This window comes from Ixodes scapularis, unplaced genomic scaffold (assembly GCF_016920785.2).
Source record: "Ixodes scapularis isolate PalLabHiFi unplaced genomic scaffold, ASM1692078v2 PGA_scaffold1__304_contigs__length_218370807, whole genome shotgun sequence".
Lineage (NCBI taxonomy): Eukaryota > Metazoa > Arthropoda > Arachnida > Ixodida > Ixodidae > Ixodes > Ixodes scapularis.
The window spans coordinates 101,840,164-101,856,885 of NW_024609846.1; the positions used below are offsets into that span (position 1 = coordinate 101,840,164).

At 44.5% G+C, this 16,722-nt stretch overlaps 1 protein-coding gene across 2 annotated transcripts in view; it reads right to left on the reverse strand.

Annotated features, from left to right (window-relative positions):
• LOC8027854 (dorsal-ventral patterning protein Sog) overlaps nucleotides 1-16,722 on the reverse strand; it is a 370,069-nt gene that overhangs the window by 85,974 nt on the left and 267,373 nt on the right. For both annotated transcript variants that reach the window (XM_040217931.3, XM_042290868.1), the window contains exon 5: nucleotides 9,921-10,038. In XM_040217931.3, coding sequence (XP_040073865.1) covers nucleotides 9,921-10,038 — 118 coding nt within the window. The remainder of the gene's footprint in view (nucleotides 1-9,920; nucleotides 10,039-16,722) is intronic.

The window sequence follows — 16,722 nt, forward strand, 5'->3', positions numbered from 1 at the left end:
ATCTGGATGATCATCATACCGGCGTGCGGTCGTGCATCACTACTGCGCGATCCACGTTAAAGATACCAGGCTAGCGGTTGTACTGCACCGGCTAAAGTTCTCACTTACAGTTGGGAGACTAGTCGCTCGTTGAGGCAGACCAAGTTCTAGGCTGTATAAACATACACACAACCCATTTTATTTTTTACACTAAGAGATCTTTGAGCACACAAACAAAGTCTTCTTCCTTGTCGTATTTTTCTTCTTTTTGTTTTTCGCATTCCAATTATTACATGTCCTAACGGCGGCACACACAATGCTGAATGTGTATAATGTGGACGGAGGATGACAGAGAAGAAGACTTGTAGAAGTAAATGACAGCTGAAAAAGACGACAACGAAGATCTGCGGAAGACGCGTCACACGGGTGCATGAAAACAAGGTCGCAATTTTTCCTCGGATTTTCAATTGCCTTTTTATCCAAAAAGCAAGTTCTTCCCGGCTCTCCAACTTGTTCCATAAACAAATTACAGATTTTCGGAGACAGGCATGTATGCTGAAGAAAACTATGCCTGATGCTGAAGTCACACCTTCGAAATCCACCGAAGACCACTCCTTCTCGTCCCAGGCAAATCAGGAGCAAGGGGTGAAACCCTCAACAGCGACAAATAGTTTGTCTTCGTCAATTACCCTCACGCAAGCTGACCCAATGCAGAGCCAACTTGAATCTACCACCATGAATATGGATCTCCAAATCACTGACGACCAAGAGTGATTCATCTTGATCACGAACAAGAAGCGCCCCCACTCCAGTGACAGTGTCATCTCAAGATCCACCATACAGACTCCAGAGCACCCCGTAGGTCTCACTGTGATCTTTTCTCCAACCAATCCTGAACAATGCTTGATGAAATTGAACACGAACAAAGCCTCCGACGCCTTCGAACTCCACTGCCCGGAGTGCATCCTAATGGTACGTCCAAACAAAAGGCTTAATCTCATCGCAGTAGACACACGAAACTCGCTCGCGACCAAAGCACTACTGCATCTTACTAAGCTTTGTGGAATGGACGTTAGGGCGCACGAACCAGGACCTCGATCTGCTGCAGTAGGCGTCATACAGGACGTAGAAAAGGACATCGCTGATTCAGACATGCAGAAGTATATGTCTTCAGATCCACCCATCTTCCATCTTAGGCGACTGGGAGACTCTACATCTGTCAAAATAACGTTTGACTCACCCATTCTGCCAAGATATGTGCTCTTATCCCGAGTCCAATATCAGGTGTGGCAATTCGAGAAGCGTCCTTTGCAATGCAAAAATTGCGGCCGCTATGGTCACAAAGGCGTAACTTGCGAAAGGAAAGAAACCTGTTCCGAATGCGGGGAGGGGCACAGCAGAGAAATATGTCATGTTGATCATCCGAAATGCATCAATCGTGGAAGTCAACATGACGCACTCACACCCACTTGTCCGGTGTGAATTCAACAGCAGAGAAAAACTCAGCTCCGTAAAAAACACTGTGGTACTGTCACAGCTCCTGCAAGTGACACCATCACGCAAAGGCAACAACAGCAGCCTACGACAGAAACGTGCTCTGAAAACGTGCAAACAAATCAAGAGGATACCGAAACACAGCGTTCTTCAAATTCTGAACCTAAGAAATCTTTTAGAGATATTTTAACTGGCAACTCTCTATCTAAACCCCCTCTAAAAAACTATGTGCAGGGCAGTACACCCACAAAACTGGTGGAAGTTCACTATGCGCAGTCAAGGGAAAAGCCAGCAACTCAAAGAATCACACCCCCTGATGGTGGTAATCTTGCCTCTGTCTCTATCCCCAAGAATGTGTCCGGCAGAAGAAAGGTATCAGAAAACGGAGAATCCCTATTTAACACAGCCTTAACATGGTTCTTGATTTTGTCAGAGGTTTTCTTAGACAAAGCAACTACACTTGGGCTCCAATAGTACTCAGTCTGATAGGTTTAATTTCGCCAAATCTTCTAGATTGGCTCAATTAAGTGAACCATTTCATGATATCCTCGATGAAACTACTGTCCTCCAATGGAATTCAAATGGAATTCGCTCAAAAATGTCAGACTTCAAACAACTTGTGCATAAACACACTTTCCCCCTGCTAGCGATATCAGAAACTCGAATAGATGATATTTCAAAACTTCGACTCTCAGGATATTCGTTTATTACATCAAAATGGACAAACGGGGTAAATCGGGCGTTAGGTATCCGGGTTGACCTTGTCTCCACTGAGTATGAGGTCTCCCCACATGAAACAAACGAATATGCGTGCGTGATTGTAAGAAACAAATAAGAACATTTACACTCATTTCCGCATATATTCAGCCTCAAGTACCTTTTGGTGTTGGCCGTCCGGAAGCCCTATTAGAGGCGACTCCCTCCCCTCATACACTATAAGAAATGCCTGCATGTCCACTTACCCGCAGAACACTCGAAGAGCCAATCTCTGCGATCCATGAAATCAGCTTAGCGAATGATGAGGCGGAACATCTGTTTAGACCTCAAAATGAAGTGTACACTGTGGCATTACGCAATGCAGCATGACGGTTTTCATTACGTAATGTCACACCGCAGACTTCATATTTAGGTCTAAACGGATGTTCCGCCTCATCAATCGCTGAGCTGACTTCATAGATCACAGAGATTGCCTTTTTGGGTGTTTTGCGGGTATACATACGCTCAGGCGTTTTTTAGAGTGTATATTGTGTGGCGATTTTAGCGCTCACCATGAACTTTGGGGGTGCAGGTATAGCGACAAGCGAGGTTCTGCACTAATTGGTGTCAGTGAAAGATTTAATGTATGCCTCTTAAACGACGGCAATGCTACTTTTCACAGGGGAAAGATCAGCAGCGCACCAGACCTAACTTTCGTATCAGCGGAGCAATACCATAATGTTCGCTAGACTACTGACCTTGAAAGTAGAGGAAGTGGTCATATGCCGCTTCTAATATGTTATAATGGATTTATTCAGCTCAAAAAGACTCATACTTTGGCTGCCACAAACTAGAAAACGTTTACTGAACTTGTGAACGAGTCTATTACCACTACCACGTTGGATGAAGAATTCGGACCTATATTAAAAGAGTGCTTAAAAAAATCTACATTTCAAACAAAAATGCCTTTTGGAGAAATTATATAGATTTAGAGTACGAGAAACTACAAGCTATCAGGCGAACAGCAGAACAAAAAGCAAAGAGAACAAAGACCCTTGGAGATCGGCGAGCTGAAAGGAGACCGCAAAAGAAGGTTAGACGAAATTCCCTTGCGCGGAAATCATGGCGAAAACTATGAACATCATTAGACGCCAAAAACAGCCTTGTGAAAATGTGGCGAATAGTTCGAGGAATTAGACGCCAGATACACCACCAACGCTACCCTTTCAGAGCCATTGCTCTCAGAGAACACTGCACTGAGCTCAAAATCATTAAGTCCTGTTGCAAACTAATATCAAACAGCGCAACTATAGACAATAATAAACCACACAAAACTCCCGTGCAAGTCGACTCCAGACTCGATCAGCCATTCACACTGAGTGAACTTGACAGCGCGCTAAAAAATACCAAGAAAGAGTCTTCGCCTGGTCCTGATGGAGTGACGTATGCTGCCCTTTCTCGACTGAAGAACGCTCCACGGCGTAGATTGCTTGAAGTATTCAACATATCCTTTACAATTACCTCAGTCCTCACTGAATGGAAAAGAGCCAAGATTATGCCTTTTTTATAAATCGGGTCAAACTCAATTACATTTAAAATCATACAAACCAATCGCTCTCACAAGTTGTATAGGAAAAGTTATGGAAAAAATGATACTTGCAAGGCTCAATTGGTACCTACAAATTAATAATATATACCCTGAAGTAATAATGTCTGGGTTTAGACCTGGGCGGTCAACAGCAAATAATGTAATAGATCTAGTTACTTGTGTAGAACATGGCATATCACAAATGCAAACAACAATATCAATCTTTCTCGACATTAGCAAAGCGTTCAATAGCATTCAACACGCTGCCATAGTAGAGAGTTTTAGTAGATCGTTCCCATGACTCCAATAACGATACCCGATACTCCGCCACCGCCTCCCTTGTGCATGCATAGTATCGTTATTGGGGCTATCGGAGGTATCGGAACGATCTACTAAAACTCTCTATTAACGGCTTTATCGGAACACGGGATTGGTGGCCAAATATACGCCTGGAACTATATTCACGGATACAATGGAAGGTTGCACCTCCTATCCTACTGGGTGTCCCACAGGGTGGCCGTCCTCAGACAGACGCTATTCAATATAAGTCTGATACCACTGCTGCAACATCTACCCCAAGGAGTGAATATTACCATCAATGCAGATAATGTTTGCATATGGACGATTAACCAAAAACGATTTATCTCTGAAAGGAAGCTTCAACAGGCCTTCCGAATAATCAGTAATGTTCTTCATTCACGCGGGCTCAGCCTCTCACCTCAGAAAACAGTAGCAATGGCCTTCACACGCATGTCAATGAAAAGATTTCCTTTCGTCCTTGCCGGAAAGTTGATCTCTTATGCTTCCCAAAACACATTTTTGGGATTCAGTCTTGACAGGAGCATGACATGGACACCCCACATCAAGCGATTGAGGAAAAAGATAGACTCCGCGTTTCATATTCTTCACTGTTTGACTGGTAGATCCTGGGGTAAATCATCATATGCCGTGCTCAGACTACACAATTTTCTCGTGAATGGCTTGCTGCGATATTCATTACCTGTACTTCACACATGTGCGAGCAACATGAAGAATCTCCAGGCTGGACATAATAAATCTTTACGGTTATGTCTCAGATTACCACCAGACTCACCCACGACATTAACACTGCCGAAGCCAGAAAATTTCAGCTTGAAATAATGCGCATTCAGGAAATTCTACGCATGTATCTCAGATATAAAACTCAGCATCGTCAACATCACCTCACGAATGCACATTTGAGGCGCCCGAACGCGGAGATTTCATCGCACACAGCATGATATCACACAATTTGCTGTCTTCTCCGAAGCTCCACATTCTCCACTTTGGATCTTGCCTCCACCCATTGTGTCTTTACACATAAGCGGGGTTGAGAACAAACCCTCACAGTCCAAAATTGTTCTGCCACAATACAGATGGTAACATATACATACGAGATACCCGGATTTTATGCATATATTTACCGATGGATCAGCAAGTGAAAGCTCCTCGTCCTCAGGATTGTTTATCCCTTCTATAGAACTAGTTCAGTCCTTCAAACTCTCAACAAGTGTATCATCCACTGCAGCTGAACTCGATGGCATTAAAAAAGCACTACAGCACATTCTGGACTGCAGTCTACGACGAAAATGGGTCATGTTTTCAGACTCACAAGCAGCACTACAATGCTTAAAAAAAAACCTTAGCAAATCAACTAATCCGGCGCTCGTTTCTGAACTTCTATTTATTCACGCCACAGCTGCAAACAATGGACAACACATTGTTTTTCAGTGGGTGCCAGGTCACTGTGGTCTTCCCGGAAATTACGCTGCTGACGCTGCGGCTGGCTGCGGGCATAACGTAGAACTTTGTGAAGACGTACCGTTCACAAAGGCGGACTGCCGTCAACTAATTAGAACATTAGGAAAACAAAATTACTTGAGACCTGGACATCTACATATTACCACACCTTCGCTCATCGCATTAACCCGCTTTTACAGAACTTTCTGCCAAAAGGCCTCCCAAGAGATCTAGACACCCTTCTTCATCGGCTAAGACTCAACGTAACCTACACAAAGCAGCACAAATACAAATTGGGATTTATATGCAGCCCTAACTGCAGTGCATGTAATATACCAGAAACTATTGAACATATCATTACCGACTGTCCACTCTACAACACTGAACGTGCGGAGCTCCAGAATTTTATGCCAAGTCACCCTACTAACGACATGAGCATATTATCAATTTTAGGCCACTAGCCGTCGCCATTTTTCCATCGCAAGGCCTTGAAGAGCATTTAAGCATTTCTTGAAAATACAGGCCTGGTAGAGAGACTTTTGCGATAAAACCTGGTTATAATTTTTATCCTAACGATAACTGTGACAGTGGCTGCTCTATGAATATTAGTGACTATGAATATATTTGTGACTGTGACTGATGACCATGAATGTGAGTGTGACTCTGTGACGATGAAAGTGTTCTGACTGCCCGAACAAAGGGACGTCGCCAGTTGAAATGTGTGTGGGCGTTTACGCCGAAGTGTGTGTCCCACTTCTCCCTCTCTTTTCCCTCCTCTTCTGACAGCCTTTTATCATTTTCCCCATTCCCTAACAGAGTAGCCAGTCGAGGGTACTCCTTGGCTTAACTCTCTGTTCTCTCTATCTTTCTGTTCTAATAAAAAAAAAATGACAGCTGTATGCGATGCTGGTTATGAGACCGTGGTGTGTATGTCCGTTTTTACTGCGGAGCTGTTAAGGGCTAGTTTCCCCAGTTCCGTGTCTGTGGACAGATAAATCTTCACACAACCCTCTGGACAGCTACCGCCACCTATAAGCAACTGCGGCAACCAGACAACCGGCTTGCTGATTGTCTGGTTGCCGCCGTCGCTTATAGATGGCGGCACATAGTACAGCTCCGCTGTTCTTCCTCCTTCACCGGAGTGGAAAGGTTGAAAGATTTTTGTTTCCTTGTCTCAAGGCTTATTTCTTAATTATGATTGTTCACTAGCTCGCCCGCGTTTTGACTCTTATTTCGCTTTGCAAACTGGCGTCTCTTCAATCATGCCGCGTTTATGTGCTGTAGACTGCGCATTGTGTTCCCGTAACGGCGTTGCGGCGGCGAGTAGGCCGGAGAGTAGCTCTGAGGCGGCGACCCAGGAGTCGGTGGCAGTCTGGGGCGCCCTCGTAAAGCGTAAATCCAGAGTTCCGCGTCTTGAGCAGCACGTCCCGTTCAGTCGGCGTGAGGTCGCTGAACGGGAGCTCAAACTCGTCTACAAGCGCGGCGTCGTCGTCCATTTCTTCCAGGTTTCCTTCACAGACCGTCGTACACTCCTATAACCCGCCACGGGAACCGCACCGAGCGGCCACTAAATCCTACCGATACCGACAGTGCTCCTCGACGTCACTTCCCTGTTCAAAGGCAAAAAAGAAAAAAAATCTGAATGTCTGTTTCGGTTTCGCAAATTTATTTCCAGGCACAAAACTAAAAATCACAAAGTTCTGAAAAAAAAAAAAAAAAGAAGTTCAAATAAAAGTTTAGAAAAAAAGAAACAAAGGCATGCCAGGACACCAATGTGTCCAAAACACCACCTTTAAAAAACAAATTAAATTGCCTTTATGGTCCCTTTAAGCGTCCTCCTGAAAGCTACGGTTACAGTTCGTGTCACCTGTCACCGTAGCTTTGCGAGGAGTTTCCGTAGACCGCGTTTCCCCCTCCGCTAAGCCCTTCGCAACGAAGAAGCCGCTACTGCGCCTGCGCGCCGATGGCCTTGACTGCAGGGTTCCGGGTATCGTAGCGGGTTGCGGAAAGCGTTGCGGGACGGCGAAAACCATCTACGAACTCCCTAATCAAAAGCGAAGGACGCGAGGCACGTGACAGTCTTTACAAAAGACAGAAGGGCGAGAGAGTAAACCAAGCAGTTGAAGAAGAGGGGAAGGAGGAAGTCCCCTCTAACCCTTTTTAGTGTGTCTCAGTCGCCCTTGCCCCTCTCTGGATCAGCCTGTAACTCAAAATTTGTACAAAAGCGGCTTTCCTTGCTCTCCTGCCAGTGGCTTCGACAGCACCGCATGAAACTGGTGACTGAGATAGAGTACAGTCACGTGCTGATTGGACCCCTGGGACCTAGCCCTCGCGTTAGCCAAGTTAACGTAAGACGGGGTACAGCCAAGGACGTACACCTCTCAAAAGGACCGGCGTTAGGCATTGGCGACTGGGCGCGGCTGTTGCGGGGTGATGGTGATAGCGCCGGTGATAAAGTTTTCGACTTCACTCGTAAGTTACCAATTATAATTTACCTCTTGATAATCCGGATGATCAACAGTTCGGATCATGTAAATTCTATGAAACTCGGAATGTTTCTAGACTCACAATAAAGAAACTAGTTAAAGAAGATGGGAAGGAGGAAGTCCCCTCTCCGATACTTGAGTTTGCACAGATGACCCTAGCAACCGAGGCGTCCGCCGTGTTCAGAAAAATACCTGGGTCGGAATTCACCGAGTGCTTGCATAAGCTGCCCCGATACAGAACATACAGACAGAAACAAGGAACTTGTCCACGAGGTATTACGGAGGCTTGTATACACGACGCCACCGCGCTGCAGTTGGGAAGCGGTGAGTGTTAGGGAAAGTGATACGGCATCTGATTTCAAAACCGGTACCTGGCAAGTGCCACAAAATCAAGAAATTTAGGAACCTTAAAACACCCAAACTTTGCTAGATATACATTTTTTTTTTGCTGTTATGTTTAGCGTGTATTCTTTTTTGTGTGTGTTTTATCAAGAAGCTTCGGCCAATCAGAAATGCCACATTTCAAGCAAAGTTTACTTCTGCATACGTGTATACACCGTGGGTACATACCCTACTTCACAGAAAGGTTCTTAATAACGTTGTAAACAAAATATCGGAGCACAATTAATTTAATTGTTACTTGACCATATTGTTTTCCCCAACACGTGCAAAACTGATTGGAGCGAAAGCCCGAACGTCACGGCGTAGCCGAAAGGATTGGATTGCCTTAATCTATACGATGCGTATGTAAACAAGTAGCTGACTTGTGCATCTATCACTAACTTAACTTATCACTCATGTTTCCTGTTTTTTTTTGTTTTTTTCTTTAATATTTGTTGGGGAAAAAGAAACAGACTTAGCGTGTTAAACTTTGTTAATCGCCGAGTTCCCTCTGTGGATTGCACCGATTACCTCTCCCAAATGCTTCGTGGGAAAGCAGACGCTACAGATTCCTTAGAGCGTGGACCGTTCATTAGAGCTGGAGTGCCGACTTCGTAGCAACACTCTCCGAATATTTTTCTTTTCTTTATTCGAATTCGTATAAATAGTAATATATACCACACATATAAGATGTGTGCGTGTGTGTGTGCGTGTGTGTGTGTGCGAGAGAGAGAGAGTGTGTTTGTGCGTGTGTGTTTTACAGCGAGACGAGCACGCGATTACAACGAAAGGGCGGTACAACGATATTCAATTGGGATGTTCACTTTACACGAGTTTACTGTTACTAGTGGGACCCAAGTGTACTCGCACGCAACCAAGAAACCTGTTACGGTGTAATTTCAAGAATAAAAGCAGGTGATTTCTTTCAGTCTCTCCATCCCAACACTTGATGACGTCGAGTGGGGGTCGCAGTGTCGGCATAGTCCCCCAGTGACGACATTTGAATGCGGCTCATAGATTGAACGATTGATCCCGAGCATTGCCTGAGCACTCTATATTTGGGCTCGTGACAATCGATTGCTCGAGAAGAATTCGGGTAGTGGCTCGTGTCCAGTCGCCGCAATGACGGTAATAGCCGAACTCTAATAATGACTGGACCCAGCGCGTGTCCTGTGCTTTGCCAACCTCAGCGCGTGGCTATGATAAACATTGGCGGCATATAATCGGCTCCAGGTCACGTGGCCGCTTGCTCTGGCTGCAAAAACGAGCAGGCGAACGCTGCTCGTTTTTCTTTAATTTTTTTTCTGCGACGTTAATTGCGTGGGGAGAACAACGAAAGCGCGTTCCATTGGTTGTAAACGTCAGGGTTTCGTTCTAAGCGGTATTAGCGCAAAGCACAAAACTTGTTGCATCACCAATTTAACTCAAAATCATGTGGTAATGTTTCGCCCACCTCAAACAAAACGAATTGACGGTGTGATTTGAGGGAGGCCTCTTTAGAACGACAAGGGAGCAGACACCCACGAACGAGCGCTCACCTGTTGTGGTAGATGCCGATGTGGAGGTCTTTCTTGATGTACGTAAGGTAACCCGACGCCACAACCGTTGTGCGGACCGCGGGGTACACGCCGCGGCCAGTCAGCAAAGCCGAGAACTCTGCGTAGATAAAATAAAAATAGAAACAAGAGCATAAATATACGACGATAGATTGCAGGTCTTTGTGCGTAGCGGAACGAGCCGGTTTCATCATCCGCGTCGTTATACGACAAACGCTCTTTTAACGCGACGTTAAGTAACCCACAGCTCCGAGCCCATGCGCGACGGACCGGTGCCCATAGCCATGGCAGCGTATAGAGATAGCGGTAGAGCGATTTGATGTAAACTACACACGGCGTAATGAACACCATGCATCACTCGTGACGACAATGTGTTTTTAAAACGACTTTCCAGGGAGTCCTGTTATCTACGAAGCGGTCAGAACGCAAAGAACATGTTTGTTTGTTTTCATGTAAAATGCTGCTTGACATTTACAAATTCTATTAGAATCAGAATTAAATCGAAATTCGGCAGGATTATATTTTTGCACTATCCGACACAGAGAAACAGCGATCCATGTTCCACAGTACTGCTTAAGGCTTTTAGCTATGCCAAAAAAATATTTTAAAAAAATCTGTTACAATGTAATGATTCGCACACTGAAAAAGTCTTATCTGTTTCGTGCGAATACACGTGATAAAGAAAGTTTGCGCAAGAAGTAACATTTCGTCATAGATTTCATGGACTCTGACAATGTTTCAGCAACACTTCTTGGCTTGGCCAGGGCTGACTTTCTACGACTAAATGTTCTTAAAAATAAACCCTTAAAAAAATCAAGCAACACTGATTATGTTTTGGGCATCGCTTCCAGTGCTATGCTTGTGACTGAACCAAAGTGTCAAGCCGAGTTAACAAACACCCAAGGATTAGGATCGAAATCAAACCAAAGGCCGATACAGCCCTCATATTCAATACGTGCTCTGAGCGCATGTTCAACATATTGTGGCATCGCGCAAAAGACAAACTGCAAGAATCCGAAAACGCAGCAGCTCGCAAAGCGCGAAATGAAGTATGGGAAAGTTCTGTATTCTCCTATCTATCACTTGCACCAAATATTTGTATATATATAGAGAGAGAAAGAAAGATAAGGAGTGGGGGGAGGGGTAGTAGCGCGACCGTTGCAATTGCGAGCAATTGCTCGCGTGCTCTCTCCGGCGTCGCTTCGGTCGTCTGCTACAGCCGGTTCTCTACAGTCAGTTCCCAGAATTCTTTTCAGTGCCGCGGAGTGCGCTGCAGTCCTTGTAACTGGTCTTTTTGGCGGACCAGCCACCAGGTGGCGGGCAATTATTATAGAGGTATATATTTCAGGCTTTATTTTATTTATTTTTCCCCCGACGATCTCATCTATATATCAGTGACAATATCTGGTGCAACTTCTAAAGCCAGAAAGAAACAACAATAGTTATTTTCTTTTTGTGTGTGCGTGTCCTTCCTGTCCTGTAAACTGAGAGGATTAACGAGGCGCGGTTACTAGGCGCGTCTCGAAGCAGCAGTGATTAGCACGTCGGCAAATGGGCCCCAGGGAGCCGTCAGTTCGATACCGGTGCTGGCTGTCGCAATCTCACTGGGCTCGAGCCTGACGACATCCCGTAAACGAATCTCTGGGTACACGTTTAAGAACATTCTATTTGGCGAGTCAACGCGTTTCGCAAACAGGGCTGCTGCAGGAGCAGGTCAGGCTGCCTCAATTATTGCCCCACAGGCAAATCGGGCAATTTAGGAAACGGAGCGCATTTCACGGATGCTCGGTCTACCAATTATTCTGCAGTAGGTAATTTTTTTTTTTTTTTTGAGCGACGAGTTTTACAACTTTTTTTTCTTTTGTTTTTATATATGTTGAACTGTAAGAAATTAAGCAATCTCAGTTACATCCCCTTTTTATGTGATGAGTTAGTGACAACAGACCCTCCTCGCTCTTCACGTTTCCTTCTTCCACTCCTGCTTTCGACGAGCGCGCACCCTACGTGGGGCCACCGAAAAGCAGAACTAGCGGACGATGTGCGTATAACCTCCGTGCTTTCGGAGGGAGCAAACATGGGAGCGTTGGCTCGCATACAGGCCAGTGAAAGATATTCGTTGTGCATCGCGCAAAGAAAGTGTCAGCACGTATAAAGAACGCAGAGTATATTTGCCGCCTTCAACCTTACCGGATAAAGCGCGTGCAAATAGGCTCGTAGAACTACTTTCACTACTTTTCAGTTTTCAGTATAGAGGGGACCTAACGTTGCGCAACTAGCTGTACTACGTTTCACAATGCAATGGATGGCAGAGGACGCTAACTGGCCACCGAAGCCAATCGAGCACTGTGAATGTATCACGTAGCTACGCACCCCGCTACGTTCCTCCCGAATATCATGTGGCACTCCCATTGCATTGGACTGGTTCCCAAAGCTTAAAGGTTAAAGGAGTATAGGTGACGCAAGGCCTCCCCTCTGTACGTCTGTCTATCTCTCTCGTCCTTGCTTTACGAACCAAAGCTAGCAAGCGACAAAGCGACGAACTTCTGAGCAGCGTCTTTCGCACATGCATTAAAGCAGTTACGTCGTCTTCTCACAGGGTAAACACCAATCTTCTCCTGTTGGAAAGAAAAAAATTCCAAGGACACTTAAGCGCTTATGAGTTGTGAATGCGAAAGCATGAATGTCGTTCTTCCGCTCCCTTAGTTTGTCTGCGGTGCACTGGCGTGGACGGCCACGTTTCGCTACTACCGAGGCATAGCCTGCTCGATACTCACAAGGCCTGGCAGTTCGACGACGGAGCCACGGAGTGCCCTGTCGCAGATCTGGAGCGCGAGGATCTGGTAGCACAGAGCATCAAAGAGACATTTCTCGGGAAACCTGGACGTCAGCGCACAGTTCTTGCAGCGGCGAGGACCCGAAACACACTTGTTCGCTCGGGAGAAGTGTGTTTCGGCGTCTCGCCGTAGCGGAGCGCCAGCCACGTGGCTATCCTCTCAAGCGTAAACTCAGTCGTTGTCTGCCGCTCCACCTTTTCCGTTTCGGCGGCTGCTTCTCGTGGCGATTTTGCCAGGCCTTGTCGGTATATAGGAGGCTATAGCCGAGGTTGCCGAGCGCGCGCTTTCGTGAAGCCGCGCCAATGGCCATCTCGCAGCCGTTCTCCTCAGCCAATGGGAAAATGCGCATTTCTTTCACTTGTTTCTTTTTTTTTCTGCGTTTACAGACGCTGCTGGCACCAACGTTAGTGGAGCAAGATCAGTTTCGCAGCTCCCTATTCTCGCCTGCAGAGGCGAGTGGCCCAGGTGGCGGTCACGAGAACTAGCGGCGCTGCTGTCGGATCTTGCTTCCCAGTCTCGCGCGTTGTCTCCTACCGCTGCGTTGAGAGCTCCCTTTCCTTTTTCTTTTCTTCCTTTTTTTTTTTTCTTACTTCCATGTGTATAATACCAAAAAAAAAAGATGATGAAGATGAAGTGTAATACACCACAGAGATTAGAGTGAGCGCATTGTGAGTGTTCTTTCTTTGGGTGTTTGAAATTTATTTTTATGTGCGTCTGTTTTCTTGCCCTGTGAAATGTTAGTATGAATCAACAACTCGCCCAAACTCAAGTATTGCTATTCAAACTTGGCGGGCTAGACAATCCGGAAGCAAGACTCGACTGCAGCGCTGCTAGTTCTCGTGACCGCCACTGAGCCCACGTCGCAGGCGGAGCTGTGAAACTGAACTCACTCCACTAACGTTTGCCGGTTCCCCTTCATGGGATAGTTAATGCTTTCGCATAAAAAAAAACAAGAAAAAATAAATAAATATATTGTGAGTTGAGTTTGCCCTTCGCGCCGGTAACTTTTAAGCGGGAGGTCACCGGGACGGGACTCGAAGCTCCCGCGGTTCTGTCTGTCGAGAAAGCCGAGGCCCAAAAGCAGATAGGACGATCGGAAGCGGGCCTGGCTCCCAGCCATCGATTTATCGAACTTCACGGAGGAAGAGCGCGAGCAACATAGTTCCTTATACTTGCACTACACTAGCGTCTTTGGAGAGAGTCCTTTCCTTCTTCGATCCATTTTTTTTTTCTTTTCTTCTTGCGCCTTTGTTGTGAAGGCCTAACCCTCTGTAAGTCTCTTAGCTTATTCCGGTCTATGAAACAGGAGGAACCCCACGCAACAGTACGCAAGGGCCTCTTACTGCAATGAGGCGATTTATTTAGTTCGGAGAATAGACTCGAACAGCTACCGAAAGTACCACCGTGTTTCACGCGTGTCGAAGGGGGCCGGTTACAACCGTGGTTAATGCTGGGGTTCGTTAGTTAGCGCGAGGAGGCCGCGTAAAGAAGGTTTAGATAAAATGTTCGGTTCCTAACCGAGCAAGCTCCGTGAAAGGTAAGACACACAACGTTTACGCTTCTCTGTAATGCGAAATTAGAGCGCAGCTCTTGAGGTAGGCTGGTTCTGTGATATATCGTGGAAGATAATTTGAGGGAGAAGTATATATATATATATATATATATAGAGAGAGAGAGAGAGAGAGAGAGAGAGAGATGGGCAGTATTTGAAAGACGTATTTCAAATACCTTGTGTATTTTGCATTAGTATTTAATTACAAATTGGGTAATGTATTTGACGTGTGTATTTATATACTAAAACGTGGGTATTTCAAATACAATTGTAATTAAATACAATTTTGTGGGCGAAAATACATCCCTCAAATTTATTGTCACTGTCCAGAGCAGGAAGAAAACTACGTTCTGCACCGAATGCACTGTCTCTCGATCAAGCACAAGCGTTTAGTGACTTTGTGATTACGGTGCTAGTCCAGGGCAAGAATAGTGACGAAATCGACGTTCACAGGCAGACTGGCTAAATAAGTGCCTGTGACAACTTGTGATGCTTTCCAGCCTGATTTCCATCCATATTTTTGCCTGGACCAGTCTAAATACGCGGATCGTTCAGATTTTCGTAACTGGTGCGAGTTGCAACAATAACAAAATTCTCTAGCTAGTGCTGTGCCTCTTGGTCGTCTCGGTTCTTTGTTGGTCTATACCAAAATGTATTCGACAAAAAAAGCTGCTTGAAGCTCTGTACTTTTTTTCACCTATTACGTCCAAGCTGATTACATTTTTTTTTTTTGCGATTATATTTCTATTACGTTACTAGAGCCTCGCACACTAAAGGCCCGTTCACACTCTTGCGACCGAGTAAAGCCGAGAGAGACCAGACCGGTTTCTAAGCCTCTCGCGGCTTCTTAGGACCAGCTCCGCTGCAGCGGAGCTGGTCCTAAGAGATCGCAAAAGCATTAAACACCGGTCTGGTCTCTCTCGGTCGTACTCGGTCGAACATATGTCAACGGCGTTTAACTGCCGAGTGTGCGATGCAAAATTAAAATGAGATACCCAGAAAACCGTTGCAGGTGCCCTGAAGTCGCTGGTGCAAATTTTGAGGAATGTATTTGGAAAAGTATTTAGAGGAGACCAAATACATTTGGTTGTATTTGTATCTTGTACTTAAATACTTTTTTGGAAATGTAATTAGATTTGTAATTAAATACATTTTTGACGAAGTATTTTGTATTTTTATTTCGATACATATTTGCATGTATTTTGCCCATCCCTGTATATATATATATATATATATGCACTGGTTTTGTATTTAAGCCTCTAAATATGCTGAACTAGAGCAAATGCTGATGGTGGGTTTATGGGTTATATCTGTATATTTTATTCTTTATTATAATAATCTAAGGGACGTTTAATAAATAATCATATAAAAGGCATTGATGTCGTTAGGCGTATAATAACAAGTTTGCAATTCCAAACGTCTAAACACTATAAGATCGCAACTGCCCAAATCGGCTTTTCAGAAAATTTCCGCCGGTGCCATGATTGGAGACGCGTCAAGCATAAACCCTATGCGCTACGTAATCTATACAACGTTAAAAACATCAAAGTATAATATTGTAAAACATTAAAGTAAAATACACTTCGTATTCAAAACCTAGATTTTTATATGCGAAATTTTATATTTTTAATGCGAAATTCATGTTCATAACAGAACAGAATCATTTTTAGCATATTTAGAGGCTTAAAAGTCAAAACCAGTACATATATCTCTAACGGAATGTATTCTGGGTAAAAGAAGGGTGTAAAAAAAATGTAACGCAAAAAAAAAAAAAAGTTTATACAGCGTGCTGAAATTGAACGAAAAGTGAAAACCTTATCCTGCTTCATAATTTATTTCTCAGTACTATCGTACATGATAAAGGCACAAACTTTGCTTAATTTGGAAGGTAATGAAAAGTTCTACACGTGGTATTATTTTAAAAGCGATACTAAAATTAGTCGACTCAAAAGCGAATTACGCAGTTTTGGTCACAGTTGTTCGCGGAGGCATGTTTGGGGATTTTTACAAAGATTGCAGCGACGAGTAATAAAAAGTAGTTATAATGTCCTTTTACCTACTTTCATATATATCACACTAAAAAAAAGTATTGACGCTTTCTTTTGAATACTTTAAGATTGAGAGTGATTTAAAACCGCCACACACGACAATCGTCAAAACCCCGTCGTTCTTTCCCGCTTTTTTGAGATTTTTTTTCTCAGAAACTAAACATGTAAGGACATTAAAATAAAAATGAGTGTTCTTCTTTGAACATGCGCCACAAAATATAAAAATTTTGAGTGAAATAAAAAATACGACTGCACCTCGTTGCCTGAATCCAAATGAAACCGCCCATGTATATATATATATATATATCAGGGTGTCGAACCGGAACCGAACCGAACCGAAAACCGGAACC